The 17,393-nt window shown below is 48.0% G+C and overlaps 1 protein-coding gene across 5 annotated transcripts in view; it reads right to left on the reverse strand.

Moving 5' to 3' along the window:
- PRC1 (protein regulator of cytokinesis 1) overlaps window positions 1-17,393 on the reverse strand; it is a 55,096-nt gene that overhangs the window by 16,280 nt on the left and 21,423 nt on the right. For all 5 annotated transcript variants that reach the window (XM_073568635.1, XM_073568637.1, XM_073568636.1 and 2 more), the window contains exons 3-6: window positions 9,772-9,894; window positions 7,925-8,158; window positions 7,646-7,816; window positions 7,415-7,564 (exon numbers count right to left, since the gene is read on the reverse strand). In XM_073568635.1, the coding sequence (XP_073424736.1) occupies window positions 7,415-7,564; window positions 7,646-7,816; window positions 7,925-8,158; window positions 9,772-9,894 (678 nt within the window). The remainder of the gene's footprint in view (window positions 1-7,414; window positions 7,565-7,645; window positions 7,817-7,924; window positions 8,159-9,771; window positions 9,895-17,393) is intronic.

A 17,393-nucleotide genomic window follows, 5' to 3' on the forward strand; every position in this document is an offset into this window, starting at 1 on the left:
CTGAGGGCTCTTACCAGGTCCAACGTGTGAAGGGCCTTTTCCACGCGGTGTACCGGTGCTGGACATAATGAAGGCAAGACAATATCCTCATTAATGTGAAACGAGGATACGACCTTCGGCAGAAAGGGGGGAGCTGGTCTGAGAACCACATTATCCATGTGGAAAGTAAGAAACGGGGCTCGGCAGGATAGGGCCGCCAGCTCCGAGACTCGCCTGATAGAAGTTATGGCTACAAGGAATACCACCTTCCAGGAAAGGTACGACAAAGACACATCCTGTAGAGGTTCAAATAGAGCTTCCTGCAGAACGCTTAGGACCAGGTTAATGTCCCAGGCATCCAGGGGCGCCCTATAGGGTGGTACCAAGTGGGAGACTCCCTGGATGAAAGTCTTCACCTGCAAATTGGCAGCAATTCTGCGCTGGAAAAGGATGAATAAAGCCGATATCTGTCTCCTGAGGGAGCTCGGGGCCAACCCTGAGAAAGGACTGGAGAAAGGACAAGATGCTGGGAATAGAGAATCTCAGCGGAGAATAACCGCGGTTTCAACACCAAGAAAAGAAAACCTACCAGGTGTGATGGTAAATTCGCACCGAGGTAGGTTTCCGGGCGCTAACCATTGTAGCGACCACCTCGCGCCCAAACCCCGCCTGGGTCAGAATCGAAGATTCAACGGCTATGCCATCAAACACAGAGCCCCTGAGCTCAGGTGGAAGATCGGGCCCTGGGACAGTAGATCTGGGCAATCTGGCAATCGCCAAGGAGCGTTGGCGAGCAGCAGCACTAGGTCTGCGTACCATGCTTGACGGGGCCAGCAGAATCGCTGGAACCCCTTCTGTTTTGATCTTCTTGATGACCCTCGGAAGTAGTGGCAGCGGGGGAGAATAAGTGTGGGAGGCGAAACTGGTTCCATGGCAGAACCAACGCATCCACGGCGATCGCCTGTGGGTCCCAGGACTGAGTTACAAACATGGGCACCTTGGCGTTCATCCTGGAGGCCATCAGGTCCACATCTGGTGTTCCCCACCGTTGGCAAATCTGCTGGAAGACCTCAGAGTGCAGTGACCATTCCCCGGATGCAAGACCCTGCCGGCTGAGGAAGTCTGCCGCCCAGTTTTCCACGCCCGGGATGTGGTCCGCCGATATCACCGAGTGGTTCCTCTCGGCCCAGTGAAGAATGTGCCCTACCTCCCGCATGGTTGCTCTGCTGTGGGTGCCCCCTTGATGATTTATGTAAGCCACCGCCGTGGCGTTGTCTGACTGAATCCAGACGAGGCAGCCTGCTAGAAGGTGCTGAAAATGTTGCAGAGCCAGCCAGATCGCTCGTATTTCCAACAAGTTGATCGGGAGGCATGCCTCCTGCGGCGACCATCATCCCTGGGTAGTGTGGTTGCGAAAAACTGCTCCTCAGCCGAGGAGGCTGGCGTCGGTTGTGACTACCAACCACTGATCTGGGGGAAAAGGTTTCCCCTGAAGCAGGGAGGAACTGGCTTGTCCACCACTCGAGAGACTGTCTGACCTGAGAGGATAACCGGCACTGGTGATGGAGCGTGAATGGGTTCTTGTCCTAGGATAACAAGGGGGCATGCTCCAGGGGGCGAAGATGAAACTGGGCGAACGGGATCGCTTCTATTGCTGCCACCATTTTCCCTAGTATCCTCATCCCGAAACGGATGGTGTGAGGGACTGGTTGGAGAAGTGTCCGGACTCCCTGCCGGAACGCTAGGGCTTTGTCGTGAGGGAGAATTACCAACCCTCAGAAGGTGTAGAAGATCATCCCTAAAAGGGAAATCCTCTGAGCTGGGACAAGGGATGATTTCTTCCTGTTGACCAACCACCCTAAGCGGGAAAGAGTATCTAGCGTGATGCTGACACTCTCCTCGCATGCCCAAATCATAGGGCCCTTGACCAAGAGGTCGTCTAAGTACGACAAGAAGACTATGCCCCGAGAGTGCAGTATGGCCATGACGACTGCCATGAACTTTGTGAACACTCTGGGGGCGGTGGCTGGCAGCGCTGCGAACTGGAAATGTAGACCGTTGATGCGGAGGGAAAATGGGGATGTGCAGGTAGGCGTCCTGGATGTCGATAGAGGCCAAGTATTCTCCCTTCCCTATGGCCGATATAACTGAACGGAGAGACTCCATCCGGAAATGTCTGATCCTGACAAATTTGTTCAGGAGCTTCAGGTCCAAAACAGGCCTGACAGTCCTGTTCTTCTTGGGGACTGCGAATAGGTTGGAATAGAAGCCCTGAGCCTTCTCGTGCTCCGGCACGGGAATAATGACTTCGCTGTGCTGGAGTGACTCGATGGCTCCTAGCAACGCCTTTGGGAAGACCGGAAAGAAAGAACGGTTTTGGGGGTACCTGACAAACTATCTTGTACCCTGAGGACACCAGCTCACCCATGAGTCGTGTGCGACTGTGACCCAGACGTGGCGAAACCAGATTAGGCGGCCGCCTACTTTGCTGATGTCGCCTAAAAAATGCCTCGAGTCATTTGGCTGAGGATCTTTGGGACCCGATTCCACTCGACCTGGGCTGGCGAGCACGCATTCTCTCCAACGGGTTGGCTCTATATGAGACCTGTCGATCCCTATCCTGGTTGCAGTGACCTGGAGCAGCGGAATTGGCCGCTGTAGTCCACCCGGGGTTGCGAAACGCCTGAAACTGGTGGTGAAACGGCGGCTTGACCTTTTGTTGAGGGAGAAAACTGTTCTTTCCTCCTGTGGCATCGGAGATGAGCTGGTCTAACTTTTCTCCAAATAGGCGGCTGCACTGATAAGGTAGAGAAGTCAAGGACTTCTTGGAGGTTGAATCGGCCCTCCATGTCCTTAACCATAGAGCTCTCCTAATGGAAATTGCGTTTGCCGCCACAAGGGCCGCACAATTGGCCGCATCCAAAGAAGCATTGATTAAGTAGTCCCCAGCCATAGCGATCTGATTCGCGATCTCTGATACCTCTGCAGGTAGATCCCTAATCCTGCAAGGCTCTGTTGAATGATTATGACCAAGAAATCATGGCCTTGGCTACCCACGTTGCCGCGAACAAGGGAGAGTGCTGATCCTGATGCTTCAAACACTGAGCGAGCCAAGCTCTCTATGAGACGATCAGTGGGATCCTTAATAGAAGAACCACTAGATACGGATAACAGGATTTTAGAGGCCAAGTGTGATGCGGGTGGATCCACCGTTGGAGATTCCGTCCATTTTTTACAGAGGTCCGGGGTAAACGGATACCTCACTTCAAGCGCCTTCTGGCCTGAGAAACGTCTGTCCGGCCGTTCCCTGTGTCGTTGCACTATTTCCTCGAAATCTGGGTGAGTGCAAAATACTCTATGCTTATCCCGCTTAAATGACACCTTATGGCCTGAAGCCAGGGTGGAATCATCCTCAATCCCCAGCAACTGATTGACGGCTTCGATGAGGCAGTCCACTGTTCGACACCCCGGGGTATTTAGGTCCAGGGGTTCATCCGTGTCATAATCTGAGCTTTGCTCGCTCTCGACTGCTGATGGAGAGCGAGAAGCAGAACTCACGGATGACGAGGCACCGGATGGACTGGGGGAGACGCAGTGTGAGTTCGTTTCCCCCGCGTCTGCCTGGAGTGAGAGCGGCCCCTGCAGGCCGGAGGCTCCTGTGAGGTGAAGGACCCCTCCAAGACAGGCGAGCCACTACCCCTGCCCCTATCTGGGGCGTGAAGGGACTCAATTGCTCTTGTAAGCGATGCCATAGACTGCGATAGTGATAGGGCCCATTCCGGGGGACTTGGAACACTGGGCTCGGTTGCAGGGGAGGGCTCCTGGGCGCGTTCGGAATCGCAGGCGTCGCATAATTGCTTGCTCTGCACCCGTGGAAAAGCCATCCGACAAGAGATGCATGCAGTGTATAGGAACGTGTGCGTCTTCGCTTTTCCAGGCGTATTGTCTCTTGGGTTGGGGTGCAGCACTTACCCCAGTCCTGTGCACCCCACATGTCCTGGAAGTGCGCGCCTCAGCGGCGGGCGGGCCGTCGGAAGAAGCGGCCTCGGCGGTACTTCTGGTTGAGGCCTAGCACTGGTCCGAAGCCGGGGGCTCAATTTCTTCGGCGCCCGCCCAGGCCAGGGGGGTTGGGCCGCCGGAAGTGACGCAGAGAAGGACGGCGGGACTTCCGCCCGCGGCCTAGCCCCGGCCGAAGCCGCGGGCTGGATTTTCAGCGTCTGCCCACGATGGGGGTGGGGGTGGGGGGCGGGCCACCGACCACCAGCCGAGGATACGTGGCCGGACATCAGGACACGCCGCCGTGAGCGACGGGGGGACTACCTTCGCCCGACAACACAAGGCTAAGGGCACCAGCCCTGTGGACGCTAATGCAGGAGCCCTCCCAGGCCATCCCCTCCTTAACGATTCTCCGCTTCCAGCTCAGGTAGAGGGGAGGGGGGGCCACATCTAGGATGGTGCAGGCACCCTAGCTCCATCCTCCCTCCAGGGATGAGGAGGGACCGTCCGCCGCCTTGCACCATTGCAGTCTAGCATTGGTGGAGCAGTGGGGGCCGCACAGACTATGCTTGTGCCTCTGTACAGCCTAGGGTTTCAATACCTTATGGTGGTCAGGGCTAAGTCCAGCATCATGTCCCACGTTGCAGGAGAGGATACCTGGAGGCGACACTTGCACGTGCTCGCCCGTTGATGGTTTGGGGAAATCGGACCCTTTCAATAGGGTCCGTTGCCCCTATCTCATCTTCATGGAAAGTAAAAATAAAAAAGTCTGGGAAAAAAGACCAGACGTGTCCCACGTTGCGGGAGAGGATACGTGGAGGCGACACTTGCACATGCTCGCCCGTTGTTGGTTTGGGGAGATCGGACCCTTTCAATAGGTTCCGCCGCCCCTGTCTCATCTTCATGGAAAAAGGAAAAAAAAAAAAAAAGAAGTCTGGAGAAACAGACGTGTATGCCTCCAACGGACACTAAGCATGAACTGGTTTCTGCCCACAATCGGGGCGAGGGTGTACACGGCGGAGGAGGAGCTAATCCCTTTTTTTCCCACTTAGTGTCAGCCTCCAGGCGTCAGTAGCATACACCCACAGTACCTGTGTCCCCCAATGAGGCGAAGGAGAAAACCCACAATGGTCACAGAAATAACTTGAATCTGACAAAAGTAGTAATAAATGAAAAATCTATGAAAATGAACAAATGAAGGTCAGAGATTGTTTCTTAACCATGCTTCCATAGAAAAATAATAAAATGGTTGTACCCCTGAAAATAATGTGACAAAAGGGACATGATAAATCAAGGTGTGTCCACTAATTAGCATCATAAGTGTCTACAATCTTGGAATCAGTGAATTTCCTGTATAGAGGGCTACAGATACTCACTGTGCTGTCTGGTGACATGGTGTGCATCACACTCAACATGGACCAGAGGAAGCGAAAGAAAGAGTTATCTCAGGAGATTAGAAAGAAAATTATAGACAAACATATGAAAAGGTAAAGGTTTTAAGACCATCTCCAAGCAGCTTGATGTTCCTGTGGCTTCAGTTGCACAGATTATTCAGAAATCTAAGCTCCATGGGACTGTAGCCAACCTCCCTGGACATGGCCGCAGGAGGAAAATTGCTGACAAATCAAAGAGACGGATAATACGAATGGTAACAAAAGAGCCCAGAAAAACTTCTAAACAGATTAAAGGTGAACTTCAAGCTCAAGGAACATCAGTGTCAGATCACCCCATCCGTCGATGTATGAGCCAAAGTGGACTTCATGGGAGACGACCAAGAAGGACACCATTGCTGAAAATAAAAAAAAAAATACAGAAAAAAAGCCAGACCGGATTTTGCCAAACTACATGTTGACAAGCCACAACGTTTCTGGGAGAATGTCATATGGACAGATGAGACAAAAATGGAACTTTTTGGCAAGGCACATCAGCTCTATGTTCACAGATGGAAAAATGAAGCATATCAAGAAAAGAACACTGTCCCTACTGTGAAACATGGAGGAAGCTCTGTTATGTTCTGGGGCTGTTTTGCTGCATCTGGCACAGCGTGTCTAGAATCTGTGCAGGATACAATGAAATCTCAAGACTATCAAGGGATTCTAGAGGGAAATGTGCTGCCCAGTGTCAGAAAGCTTGGTCTCAGTCACAGGTCATGGGTCTTGCAACAGGATAATGACCCAAACACACAGCTAAAAACACCCAAGAATGGCTAAGAGGAAAACATTGGGCTATTCTGAAGTGGCCTTCTATGAGCTCTGACCTAAATCCTATTGAGCATCCTTGGAAAGAGCTGAAACATGCCATCTGGAAAAGTCAACCTTCAAACACGAGACAACTGGAGCAGTTTGCTCTTGAGGAGTGGGCCAAAATTCCTGTCGAGAGGTGCAGAAGTCTCATTGACAGTTACAGGAATCGTTTGATTGCAGCGATTGCCTCAAAAGGATGTGTAACAAAATATTAAAGTTAAGGGTACCATCATTTCTGTCCAGGCCTATTTCATAAGCTGTATTTTTAAAAAAAATTCTGTGGAAGCATGGTTGAAAAGCAATGTCTGTCTTCCATTTGTTCATTTTCATAGATTTTTGATTTATTATTACTTTCGTCAGATTCAAGTTATTTCTGTCACCATTTTGGGTTTTTCTGTCATTAAACGAGGGGTACCAACAATTTTGACCACGTGTGTATGTTTAATTCTGACACCGAGCTGCACAAAACGACACATTGGACAGGCGGCGGCCTCTACCGCCTGCTGCCAGTTATTGACACTGCATGAGCTTGTAGGCATAGCCCTGTCACTTTAGGGCAGCAATCAGGAGAGAAGCTGCCGGGAACTGTCTGTCCGACTGTTTCAAAGTTAAACATATATAGCCAAAATCATACAGCCACAATTCATCCATCCCGTCGATCTGGCAGTATTTATCAGCTGTCAGGTTCCATTTTAAGGGAATCTGTCATCAGGTTTTTAATATGTAATCTGACAGCAGCATTAGGTAATGACAGAAACCCCAATTCCAGTGATGTATCACTTAGCTTACTGGATGCAGCAGTTATGATAAAGTCACAGCTTTCTCTGCTGCATATCTAGCAGAGCTCAGTTGTTGGGTCACACCACAGCTTTCTGTGTACAATGCATAGTGGCAGATAGCTGCTAATCAGTGCTGGGGCGAGGCTGCACTAGGAGGCAGGAGGGCAGTTGTCCTCCAGTGATAATCTACTGCTGATAAACCACTGATTGTATTGAAACAGCAAAACAGTCTAGTAAAATGACATTCCTGGAATCGGGGTCTCGGCTCCTACATTACAGTGCTTTCAGATTACATAGCAAAAACCTAGCAACAGATTCCCTGTAATCGATAAAATAAAGAGTACTGTCCATATTTGGCCAAAAGGTACGAGTTATTAACCCGACACATTAAAAACCACGTTTAGAAAGAACTCTTACCGCTTTTATGGTTTTTCCTTTCGATCCAGTCATATGAACTGAAAAACCTTCCCTTTCATCTTCAGATATCTGAAGTCTTTCCCATAATTCAGCTATTTTGGCCCGCAGTTCCTCGCATAAGGACTTATTTTGTTGGATCTGTTCCTCTAACTGCAAACAAGACATTGTTACCATTACCGTGGTAATTGGAATTTAAAAAAAAAAAAAAAAGGGAAAAAACTAGGCTCTGACCTGAAAAAGTAGCTGATGTAAAGCTGTAAGATTTTCTTTGGAGAGACAGAAGGCCTCCTCTTCTTCGCACACCACATCCCTCTCGAAACTTGTGTCAGGTAAGTGATCCAGCTCCTCCATACACAGAATTATGTGTTTCTTGGTTTTCACAAATTCGGCTTCACGCAGATCCTATGGGGTCAGGGAGATAGAATCATGAAAAAACAACATATATATATATATATATATATATATATATATATATACACACATACACTGTCATAAAATATCTGAGTGAACCTTTTCTGCAGAAAGTGCTGCCAAATGTCTCCTAAATTGATCCAGCTCATCCAGACTTGGCACGCAGTGGCCATCTAGGAAGTAGGACGGCGTGCACAGGATGTCACACAAGCTCTGATCACGCTGCTTTAACTGTTTGAGCTCTTGCATTCTTTCCTTCTTTTGTTTCAGCATGACTTCTACTCGCGTCCGTAAATCCTTCTCCTTCTGTAAGATCGTGCTTTCCTCATCTTCCTAAAGAACAAAAAAAAACCCAAGGTCTCAGCACCAATTCACAACGATGCTTTTTAGAACAAAATGTAATTAAACCATTAAAAATGTGAAGTTTCATGCGCAGGGGTCCCTCAGACTGCTGTAATAATAGGGTCAGCACCTAGGAAAATATTAATGTTTAGAACAATATATAGAAGCTAATCATATATCAAAGATGTCCTCATCTGGGGTTATTGTGCCAGTCCCAGCAGCTCTATTCCCAGATTGGATCTGACATGTCACTGATGACGCGCGAGGATATAGAAAGCTCTTTCTTGCTTGTGAAGGGGCCTAATAAGCCAGGACTGGCCTCCGTCTAGGCAGCCATGGTAATAAAGAAGGAGGCTGACCCCTACACACAACCGATGATGCGAGGACACAAGATGCTTTCTCCTGTGTCGAACTAAAGCAAAAAGTGAAAAGACCAGGACCCATCAATGGCATCTACTGAGAAGGACAGTGGATAATACAAGTTTTATAAACTGTATTTTTCAGATTACAAGATGCAATTTGGGGGGAACTGGCGGTGCGTCTTATGATACCTTATCGGTACCGTTGCTGCAGGCCGCAGGCTGGGATGAGGGGGTGTCGGTGGTGCTGCGGGTGCCCGGCGGAGCTGCCCGTTGTTGCTGCGGGGGCTCTGCCAAAATTTTGTGAAAGGACAGAGCCCCCACAGTTCCATGGTTTCCTGTGTGGTGGACTTCGGGAAAATGGCCGCCAGGGGTGGCACATGCACAGATGGCGATCTCAGCACCAAGATCTCGGGAGGTGAGATTTCAGCGCTGAGATCTCATTTCCCGAGATCTTGGTGCCACGATCTCCATCTGCACATGCAACCCTGGGACCCCGCTTCACTGCAGCCACCACCCCCGGTAAGCAATAAGACACATGGATTATAAGAAACACCACCATTTTATTAAAAAAAAAAAAAAAAAAATCCTATTTTTCTCATCACAATTTGGGGTGCGTCTTATAATCCGGAGCATCTTATAATGTGAAAAATACGGTATTTATATTTAGAACACAAGTAAAATTTTTTTTTTATCAACCCCTTTAACAAAGCAATGTTTTAATGAGGAAACCTTTCAATGGTATCCCATTTCATTTCTATGGAATGGCACTGTCCCCCAGACTCTACAGAGGGAGAAATGGAGCAAGCAGCCTTGATTTCTACAATACTAATTGTAGAAATCGACATTCCAGCCGTCTCTGCACTCGTGTACCCAAGGCTCATGGGAGGTTGACACATGAGCCCTGCACCCGATCAGTGCTGGATTCAGTTCACTGCCCCCGACAAATCAAATATCAAGAGAAAGTCAGAGAGCAGCAGCAGCCCTGACATCCTTTTGATGTTCGATTTGTCCAATGGCGAGGATTGTTACGCCAGTGCTGATTGGGCGAAGGGCTCATGTCATAAGAACCACGTGAGCCCCAGGAGTGCGAGTGCTGACACCACTGGAATGCCGCCAGCACCAAACATGATTACACGTGTTTTTATTTTATCGGCACAAAACATTCAGATCGAGATGGGGCCGTCCGGGTAGTGGACAATCCCTTTACAAACAGATTTTCCCTGGCAGACGTCATATACTTACTTCAAATGGAGGAAGGTGCAGCTCCTCACAAAGATCATTCAGTTCCTTTAGGCAGATATCAATGCTTTTTTGCAGACGATCCTTCAAGCTCTCCTCTTCTTCAATCATTCGTGTTAGAAGGATCTAGTACATAGAGGTCATACTGTAAAAAACACTTGTTCTACCGCCATCTGGAATAATCTTTTAAAGGACCTGTCAATTGCTCAAAAATGTGGAGTTAAAATCCCCACGCTCCCCTGTTTCTGCTGCTCATTTTTTGCTTTTGGATCACACTATGTCTAAACCAACTGGGTAATACATACTTAAGACTTTTCTGGGACATGCATTTTCACCGCTCCCCCCCAGATGCTGCTATAGTTCGGCAGTGTCTAGGATCGCTAGATTAGCTGCCATGCTGTGATTGATAGCAGCTGGGAGGGATGAAAGCACATACCCCCCAGAAAAGACTGAAGAAATGGACAGTTGGACTGCAAGCAGAGATTTCATATATTGCACTCCAGAAGCAACAAACGGGAACATCTCTGCAATGGAGCGATATAGTGCAAAATGGAGAACAGCAGGAGAATCTGAGAGCTCAGGGAAATTGTGCAAGTGACAGGTCCTCTTTAAAGAGAAGAAACGTCCATATATGAAGCAACGTTTCAGAAGTACTCTTCTAGTACTTTACATTGTGCTGTGCCTCTGTTATTCCTCCTTGGTTTTAAGTTATAAATATGCAACTGGGTATTACCATTCTGCCTGTCTAATGGACTTGTCCCTGCACAGTTTAACACTATCAGCACTGATTGGTCACAAAAAATGAAACAAGGGAGATGGGAAAGGATTTCATTCAGAACGGTAGAAGAAATATCCTCAGCTAAATAAAAAATGTGCATTGCAGAGCTTACTCCTTTAAAAAATTGTTAACAAGAGGAAAATTCTGGTTAGCGCATAAATTGGACCAATTCATGTGTATCCGACAGCCACGATAAGGCGATCCTCGCTGCTGGGAACCTGCCTGTGTCACCTACCAGAATTTTCCTTTTGTTAACAATCATCTCAGGGCATGGAAATTTTTGGAAAGGAATAATGACCTGTGTGACCTACTGGAATGTCGGAATACCGATGAAGGATCCTATGTGGCATTCAAACGATTCTTCGAGTTGTGCCTATTACTACAACCGATATAGGCGTGTGAATACATAAGCATTTATCTTAACACCACCAGTACACACTCACTACACTTAGATAGCGCTTTGTTTTTTTTCCTGTTACTTTATTCCTTTCAGAATTTTAGTGGGCCGTTAAAAAATTGTCACAGTAGTGAACAAATGAACCTTCTGCGTTCCGGACTGAATACTAGTAGTTCCATTTTTTAATGGCTTAAGCTCTACAATAAACAATATGCTGAGTCTCACTTAACTGAGGATATTTCTTACCAGATGCAGTCCTTTCCTACCTCCCCTGTTGCATTTTCTCAGGATTTTGTGTACTGAACTTTGTAGACTCTTGATACATTGTGGCACTGCTGACAGCGTAGCGGGAAGATGATTTACTTTCTGTCAGGCTATGCAGGACAGAATCAAACTTGTCAATTCATTCATACATTTCTATGGAGGAAAATCAGAAGAACAGCACAACACAGAGGTCTAAGAAGAGAGACTTCACAATTATTCTCTCATAAATAATACAAGTATTTAGTAAACAGACATGTCAGGAGAGGCGACAGGTCCTCATTATAGTATGGCCTCCCCAAAATCCACTCATGAGAATTAAAGGGATTTATAGCTAAAATGTAATAAGAATACTAATCCATCGAACACTGATAATCTCTCTATGGGTCACACGCGCAAATAAATCAGAGAAGTGCAATCCGGTCAAAAAGAAAAAAAACAACAAAAAACATGGATTTGTGTGAGTACTCACCGTAAAATCCTTTTCTCCGAGACGCTCAATGGGGGACACCGGTACTGTGGGTGTATGCTACCGCCATCTGGAGGCTGACACTAGGCAAACAACACAAGGTTAGCTCCTCCCCCGCCGTATACACCCTCGCCCTGATTGCGGGCGGAAGCCAGTTTAGTGTAAAAGCAGTAGGAGAACAACAACAATCAGCCTTAATGCAGTAAACAATATGTCTGGCAAGGGACCACCCTGATACTTACGAAAAAAAGGCACATTAATTAAATAAACACGAGCCAACCGGCTAACAGGGTGGGTGCTGTGTCCCCCAATGAGCGTCTCGGAGAAAAGGATTTTACGGTGAGTACTCACAAATATCCATGTTTCTCCTTCGTCTCATTGGGGGACACAGGTACTGTGGGACGTCCTAAAGCAGTCCCTGGGTGGGAGATTGACTCACCAATCCAAGCTGCATGCACCTCTTTTGTTCAAAGGTGCGCCACTGCTGCTTGGAGTATCCTTCTACCCAGGCTCGTATCCACCGAAGCCTGAGTATGGATACTGTAATGTTTAGTAAATGTGTGCAGGCTGGACCAGGTTGCTGCCTTGCATACCTATTCCGCCAAGGCCTGATGCCAAAGCACCCAAGAGGCGCCCATTGCCCGAGTAGAATGCGCTTTGATCCCTACTGGAACTGGAACTGACGCACCTCTGATACGATAGGCCTCCTGAATAGTTAAACGGATCCATCTGGCTACGGTCGCCTTTGAGGCCGCGAGCCCCCTCCTGCGCCCCTCAGGGAGCACGAACAGCGTATCCATCTGGCGAAAAGGTGCCGTCCGCGACACGTACCTCCTGAGTGCTCTTACCAGGTCTAAGGTGTGAAGAGCTTTCTCTACGCGATGCACCAGTGCCGGACAGAATGAAGGCAAGACAATATCCTCATTGATGTGAAAAGAGGACACCACCTTCGGAAGAAAGGGGGGAGCTGGTCTAAGCACCACCTTATCCTTGTGGAAAACGAGAAAAGGTGCTCGGCCAGATAGGGCCGTTAACTCCGAAACTCGCCTAACGGAGGTAATGGCTACCAAAAATACCACCTTCCAAGAAAGGAACGATAAGGAAATATCCTGCAGAACGCTCAGGACCAGGTTAAGATCCCAGGTGTCCATCGGTGCCTTATAGGGGGGTACTAGATAAGAGACTCTCTGGATGAAGGTCTTTACCTGCATATTAGTAGCAATCTTTCGTTGGAACAGGACGGACAGCGCCAATATCTGTCTCCTAAGGGAGCTCGGGGCCAGCCCCGAGTCTAGGCCTGATTGAAGAAAGGCCAAGATGTTGGGAATAGAGAACGTCAGGGGCGAATGACCCCGCTCTCGACACCAAGTGAAGAAAATTTTACAGGTGTGATGGTAAATTCTCGCTGAGGTCGGTTTCCTGGCGCTAACCATTGTGGCGACCACCTCACGCTCAAAACCTGCTTGAGTTAGAATCCAAGATTCAACGGCCATGCTGTCAAACACAGGGCCCCTGAGTTCGGGTGGAAGATCGGTCCCTGGTGCAGTAGATCTGGGCGCTCTGGTAGTGGCCATGGGACGTCGGTGAGCAGCCGCACAAGATCTGCGTACCACGCCCGTCGGGGCCAGTCTGGTGCCAGCAGAATTGCTGGGACCCCCTCTGCTTTGATCTTCCTGATGACCGTCGGAAGCAATGGCAAAGGAGGAAACAGGTATGGAAGGCGAAACTGGTTCCATGGTAAGACCAACGCATCCACCCCGAACGCTCGTGGGTCTCGTGACCTAGCGACGAACACAGGCACCTTGGCGTTCGTTCTGGACGCCACCAGGTCCAAATCCGGTGTTCCCCACCGTTGGCAAATTTGCTGGAAGACCTCGGGGTGCAGGGCCCATTCCCCAGCCACGACCTCTTGTCGGCTGAGGAAGTCCGCTGCCCAATTTTCTACGCCTGGGATGTAGACTGCCGAAATTATCGACTGGTTCTTCTCGGCCCAATGAAGCACCTGTGCTATTTCGTGCATGGTTGCCCTGCTGCGCGTGCCCCCCTGATGATTTACGTAAGCCACAGCCGTGGCGTTGTCTGACTGTATCCGAATGGGCCGTCCTGCTAGGAGGTACTGGAAATGCTGCAGCGCCTGCCAGATCGCTCGTATTTCCAACAAGTTTATCGGAAGACGAGCTTCCTGTTGCGACCACTGGCCTTGTGCCGTGTGGTGGCGAAAAACCGCTCCCCAGCCGAGGAGACTGGCGTCGGTCGCGACCACTAGCCAGTGGTCTGGGGGAAACGGCTACCCTTGAAGGGAGGATCTGGTCGTCCACCACTCCAGCGATTGCCTGACCTGAGAGGATAGCCGGCACCGCTGATCGAGGGTGAACGGATTCTTGTCCCAGGCTGACAAGAGAGCGTGCTGTAGGGGGTCGAAGATGAAATTGAGCAAACGGAATTGCTTCCATTGCTGCCACCATCTTCCCCAGTACCCTCATCCCAAACCGAATGGTGTGAGGGACCGGCTGCTGGAGCTTCAGGACTCCCTGTCAGAGCGCTAGGGCCTTGTTTTGAGGGAGACTTACCAACCCTCGGGAGGTATCGAAGACAATTCCTAGAAAAACAATACTCCGAGCTGGGACCAGAGATGATTTCTTCCTGTTGACCAACCAACCTAAGCGGGAGAGTGTATCCAGTGTAATGCTGACATTCTCCTTGCACGCCCGAAACAAGGGACCCTTCACCAAGAGGTCGTCTAAATATGGCAAGACGACTATGCCCCTCGAGTGTAAGACGGCCATCACGACTGCCATTACCTTCGTGAACACTCTGGGGGCGGTGGCTATCCCGAATGGGAGTGCTGCGAATTGAAAATGTCGCCCATTGATGGCGAACCGAAGAAACTTTTGATGCGGAGGAAAAATGGGAACGTGCAGGTAGGCATCCTGAATGTCGACCGAGGTTAAGTACTCTCCCTGTTCATGGATGATATAACAGAACGGAGAGATTCCATCCTGAAATGTTTGACTCTGATGAACCTGTTTAAGAGCTTCAGGTCCAAAACTAGTCTGATTGTCCCGTCTTTTTTGGGGACCGCGAACAGATTGGAATAAAAACCTTGAGCTTTTTCGTGCTCTGGTACGGGAACAATAACTCCGTTGTCTAGGAGTGAATCGATGGCCCCTAGCAGTGCTTTCGCCCAAGACTCCACCTTGGGAAGTCAGGAGAGAAAAAACCGTGTTGGAGGGTACCTGATGAACTCTATCTTGCACCCTGAAGTCACCAGTTCTACCACCCATAAGTCGTGTGCTACCTCGGCCCAGATATGGCGAAAAAGGAGCAGGCGGCCCCCAACCCTGCTGCTGTTGCCTACCAAAGGCTCCGAGTCATTTGGCTGAGGGTCTCTGGGTCCTGGCTCCTCTCGACCTGGGCTGGCGAGCGCGCATCCTTCCCACTAGTATGGGTCTATATGAGACCTGTCGCTCCCTTTCCTGGTTGAAGTGAGGTGGGCCGGTCGAACTGGCTGCTGCCATCCATCCGGTGTTGCGAAAAGCTCGAAAACGTGTCGGGACCTGACGAAAAGGCTGTTTCGCCTTTTGCTGTGAGAGGAAGCTACTTTTCCTTCCTGTTGCATCAGAGATGAGCCGATCCAACTTCTCCCCAAACAAGCGGCCTCCCTGATAGGGCAAGGAAGTCAAGGACTTCTTGGAAATTGAATCGGCTCGCCAAGTTCTCAACCAGAGGGCTCTCCTAATGGCTATCGCGTTAGCGGCCGCAAATGCTGCACAATTAGCCGCATCCAAAGACACATTAATTAAGTAGTCTCCAGCCATAGCAATCTGACTTGCGACCTCAGACACCTCCGCAGGTAGTCCTCTATCCTGGAAGGCGTTATTCAAAGACTCTGACCATGACATCATGGCTTTGGCTACCCACGTTGCCGCGAACGAAGGGGCGAGCGCCGAACCTGATGCCTCAAAAACTGATCGCGCCAAACTGTTAAATATTAATAATTCGTTAAATATTTCTTATTACACCCAGTTCTGTAGAATGCTTTAGCTTACATGACATAGGCTATTTTTAAGCTTGGCTCATGGTAGAAATGTCAGCTCACTACATATTTAAGTTTAGCCTTGAGGTAAATGTCAAACTCCATATATGTAGAGACCACGTGCTTTAGGAGACGTATATAATTCATGGCTAACTGTAGAGGTCGCTCTTCTTCTTCCCTCACCATCATGAGACACAGACGCAAGATGACATAACTCAACAGCTGGTATGTTACTTTATTACGAAGAAGCCGAACTGAGAGACAGACGCCATTTGCCATGTGAGATCCCGGAGAGAAAGAAGAATACATGCTGCTTTGCTATGAACAATGGACAATATCTCTTTCACTTATTTTTATTCACCTGTTTTTCTGTAATAACCTTTCTTTGATGGAAGAATCCAAATAAACCACTATATTTTTATCTGGTAACTAGTCCTGAGTATTTTACAGGATATGCATTATTTTACATTGGAGAGCCAGCCAGATCTGAATTTTTGTACTTTTTTGCGGATTTCCCTCAACTTGCCCACACGGGGGATTGGACTTTGCTAACGTCAAATCATATGTGCAAGTTATCGGGAATTCCACTACTTACAAGAATCACACAGAACCTAGAAGTAAGAATTGCCAGATAGATTGAGAAGTACTACAAGTGCCAAAGTGCCAGACGTGCTGAAACCAAGACAACAGGAACCCAGCGTTGTCCATCAAAGGAACAAGCTGAGACATTTCAAGGTAAGATAAAATGGATGTCATTAATTGTCTTGCTAAGCAGAGTAAATTGAAATTTAAGTCTGTAGACAATTCTAATTCAGAAGTTTTATGGTTAAGTTTATATGCCGAATGTGAACTCGAGAATCAGAGGTTAGATTCTAAGTTTTTCAATAGAGAAAGAGAGAGATTAAAAAAATAAATATTCTACAGATGGTAGATATATTTCATAGATCTGTGTCAGAGAAATCCAAAAATGATTGTTGTGATGTTCTCGAGATTGACTATAATCAAGTGTCTGTAGCGGCCATTGAAGGTGACCTTGCAGACGTGGAACAAGATGGAGAAGTAGGAGGAGACTTCAGAACTGACGTAGAGGACGTACAAGGGAAAGACGTACCACTAAAAATAGACGACTCACAGGCCCAAATCCGAAGGAAAAGTTTGCTTAAGATATGCGAAATAATACCTGCTTATGACAACAAAATAGATGTTTGTAGAAACTCTGAGATTTTTGAAAGTTGTTCTGATAAATTTGATTTATCTAACGAGGAGAAGAATCAGTTGTTCAAAATGTGGATCCCTGTAAATTTTGCTAGGAGATTGTCTTTAAAGTTATCTGGTGAAACACATGAGAATTTAACTGATAAAGACAGATTAAAAATTCTCATTTTTTGTTCATCAAATGAAAATCATCCAGATATTGATATTCTTCAAAAATTAAGAATTGGTCGGAAGGAATGTATTTTTACGTTCATGTCCATATATGAACGTTTGTACAAAATGCTGAGTGAGAATGTCAAAACACCGTCCCTCATAAGGAGTTTTGTAAGCAAATTTTGGTTTTTAAATCCTGCATCTCGTGTTATTGCGTCACAAAAAGATTCTTTGTTTGAATGTGCGCAATCCCTTGATTTTGCCAGAAAACACGAGAATCGTGAGAGGAAAGTAAATTGTGCTAATTTTGTAAAGA

This window comes from Dendrobates tinctorius, unplaced genomic scaffold (assembly GCF_039654945.1).
Source record: "Dendrobates tinctorius isolate UK_male_01 unplaced genomic scaffold, ASM3965494v1 ptg000022l, whole genome shotgun sequence".
NCBI classification, from domain to species: domain Eukaryota; kingdom Metazoa; phylum Chordata; class Amphibia; order Anura; family Dendrobatidae; genus Dendrobates; species Dendrobates tinctorius.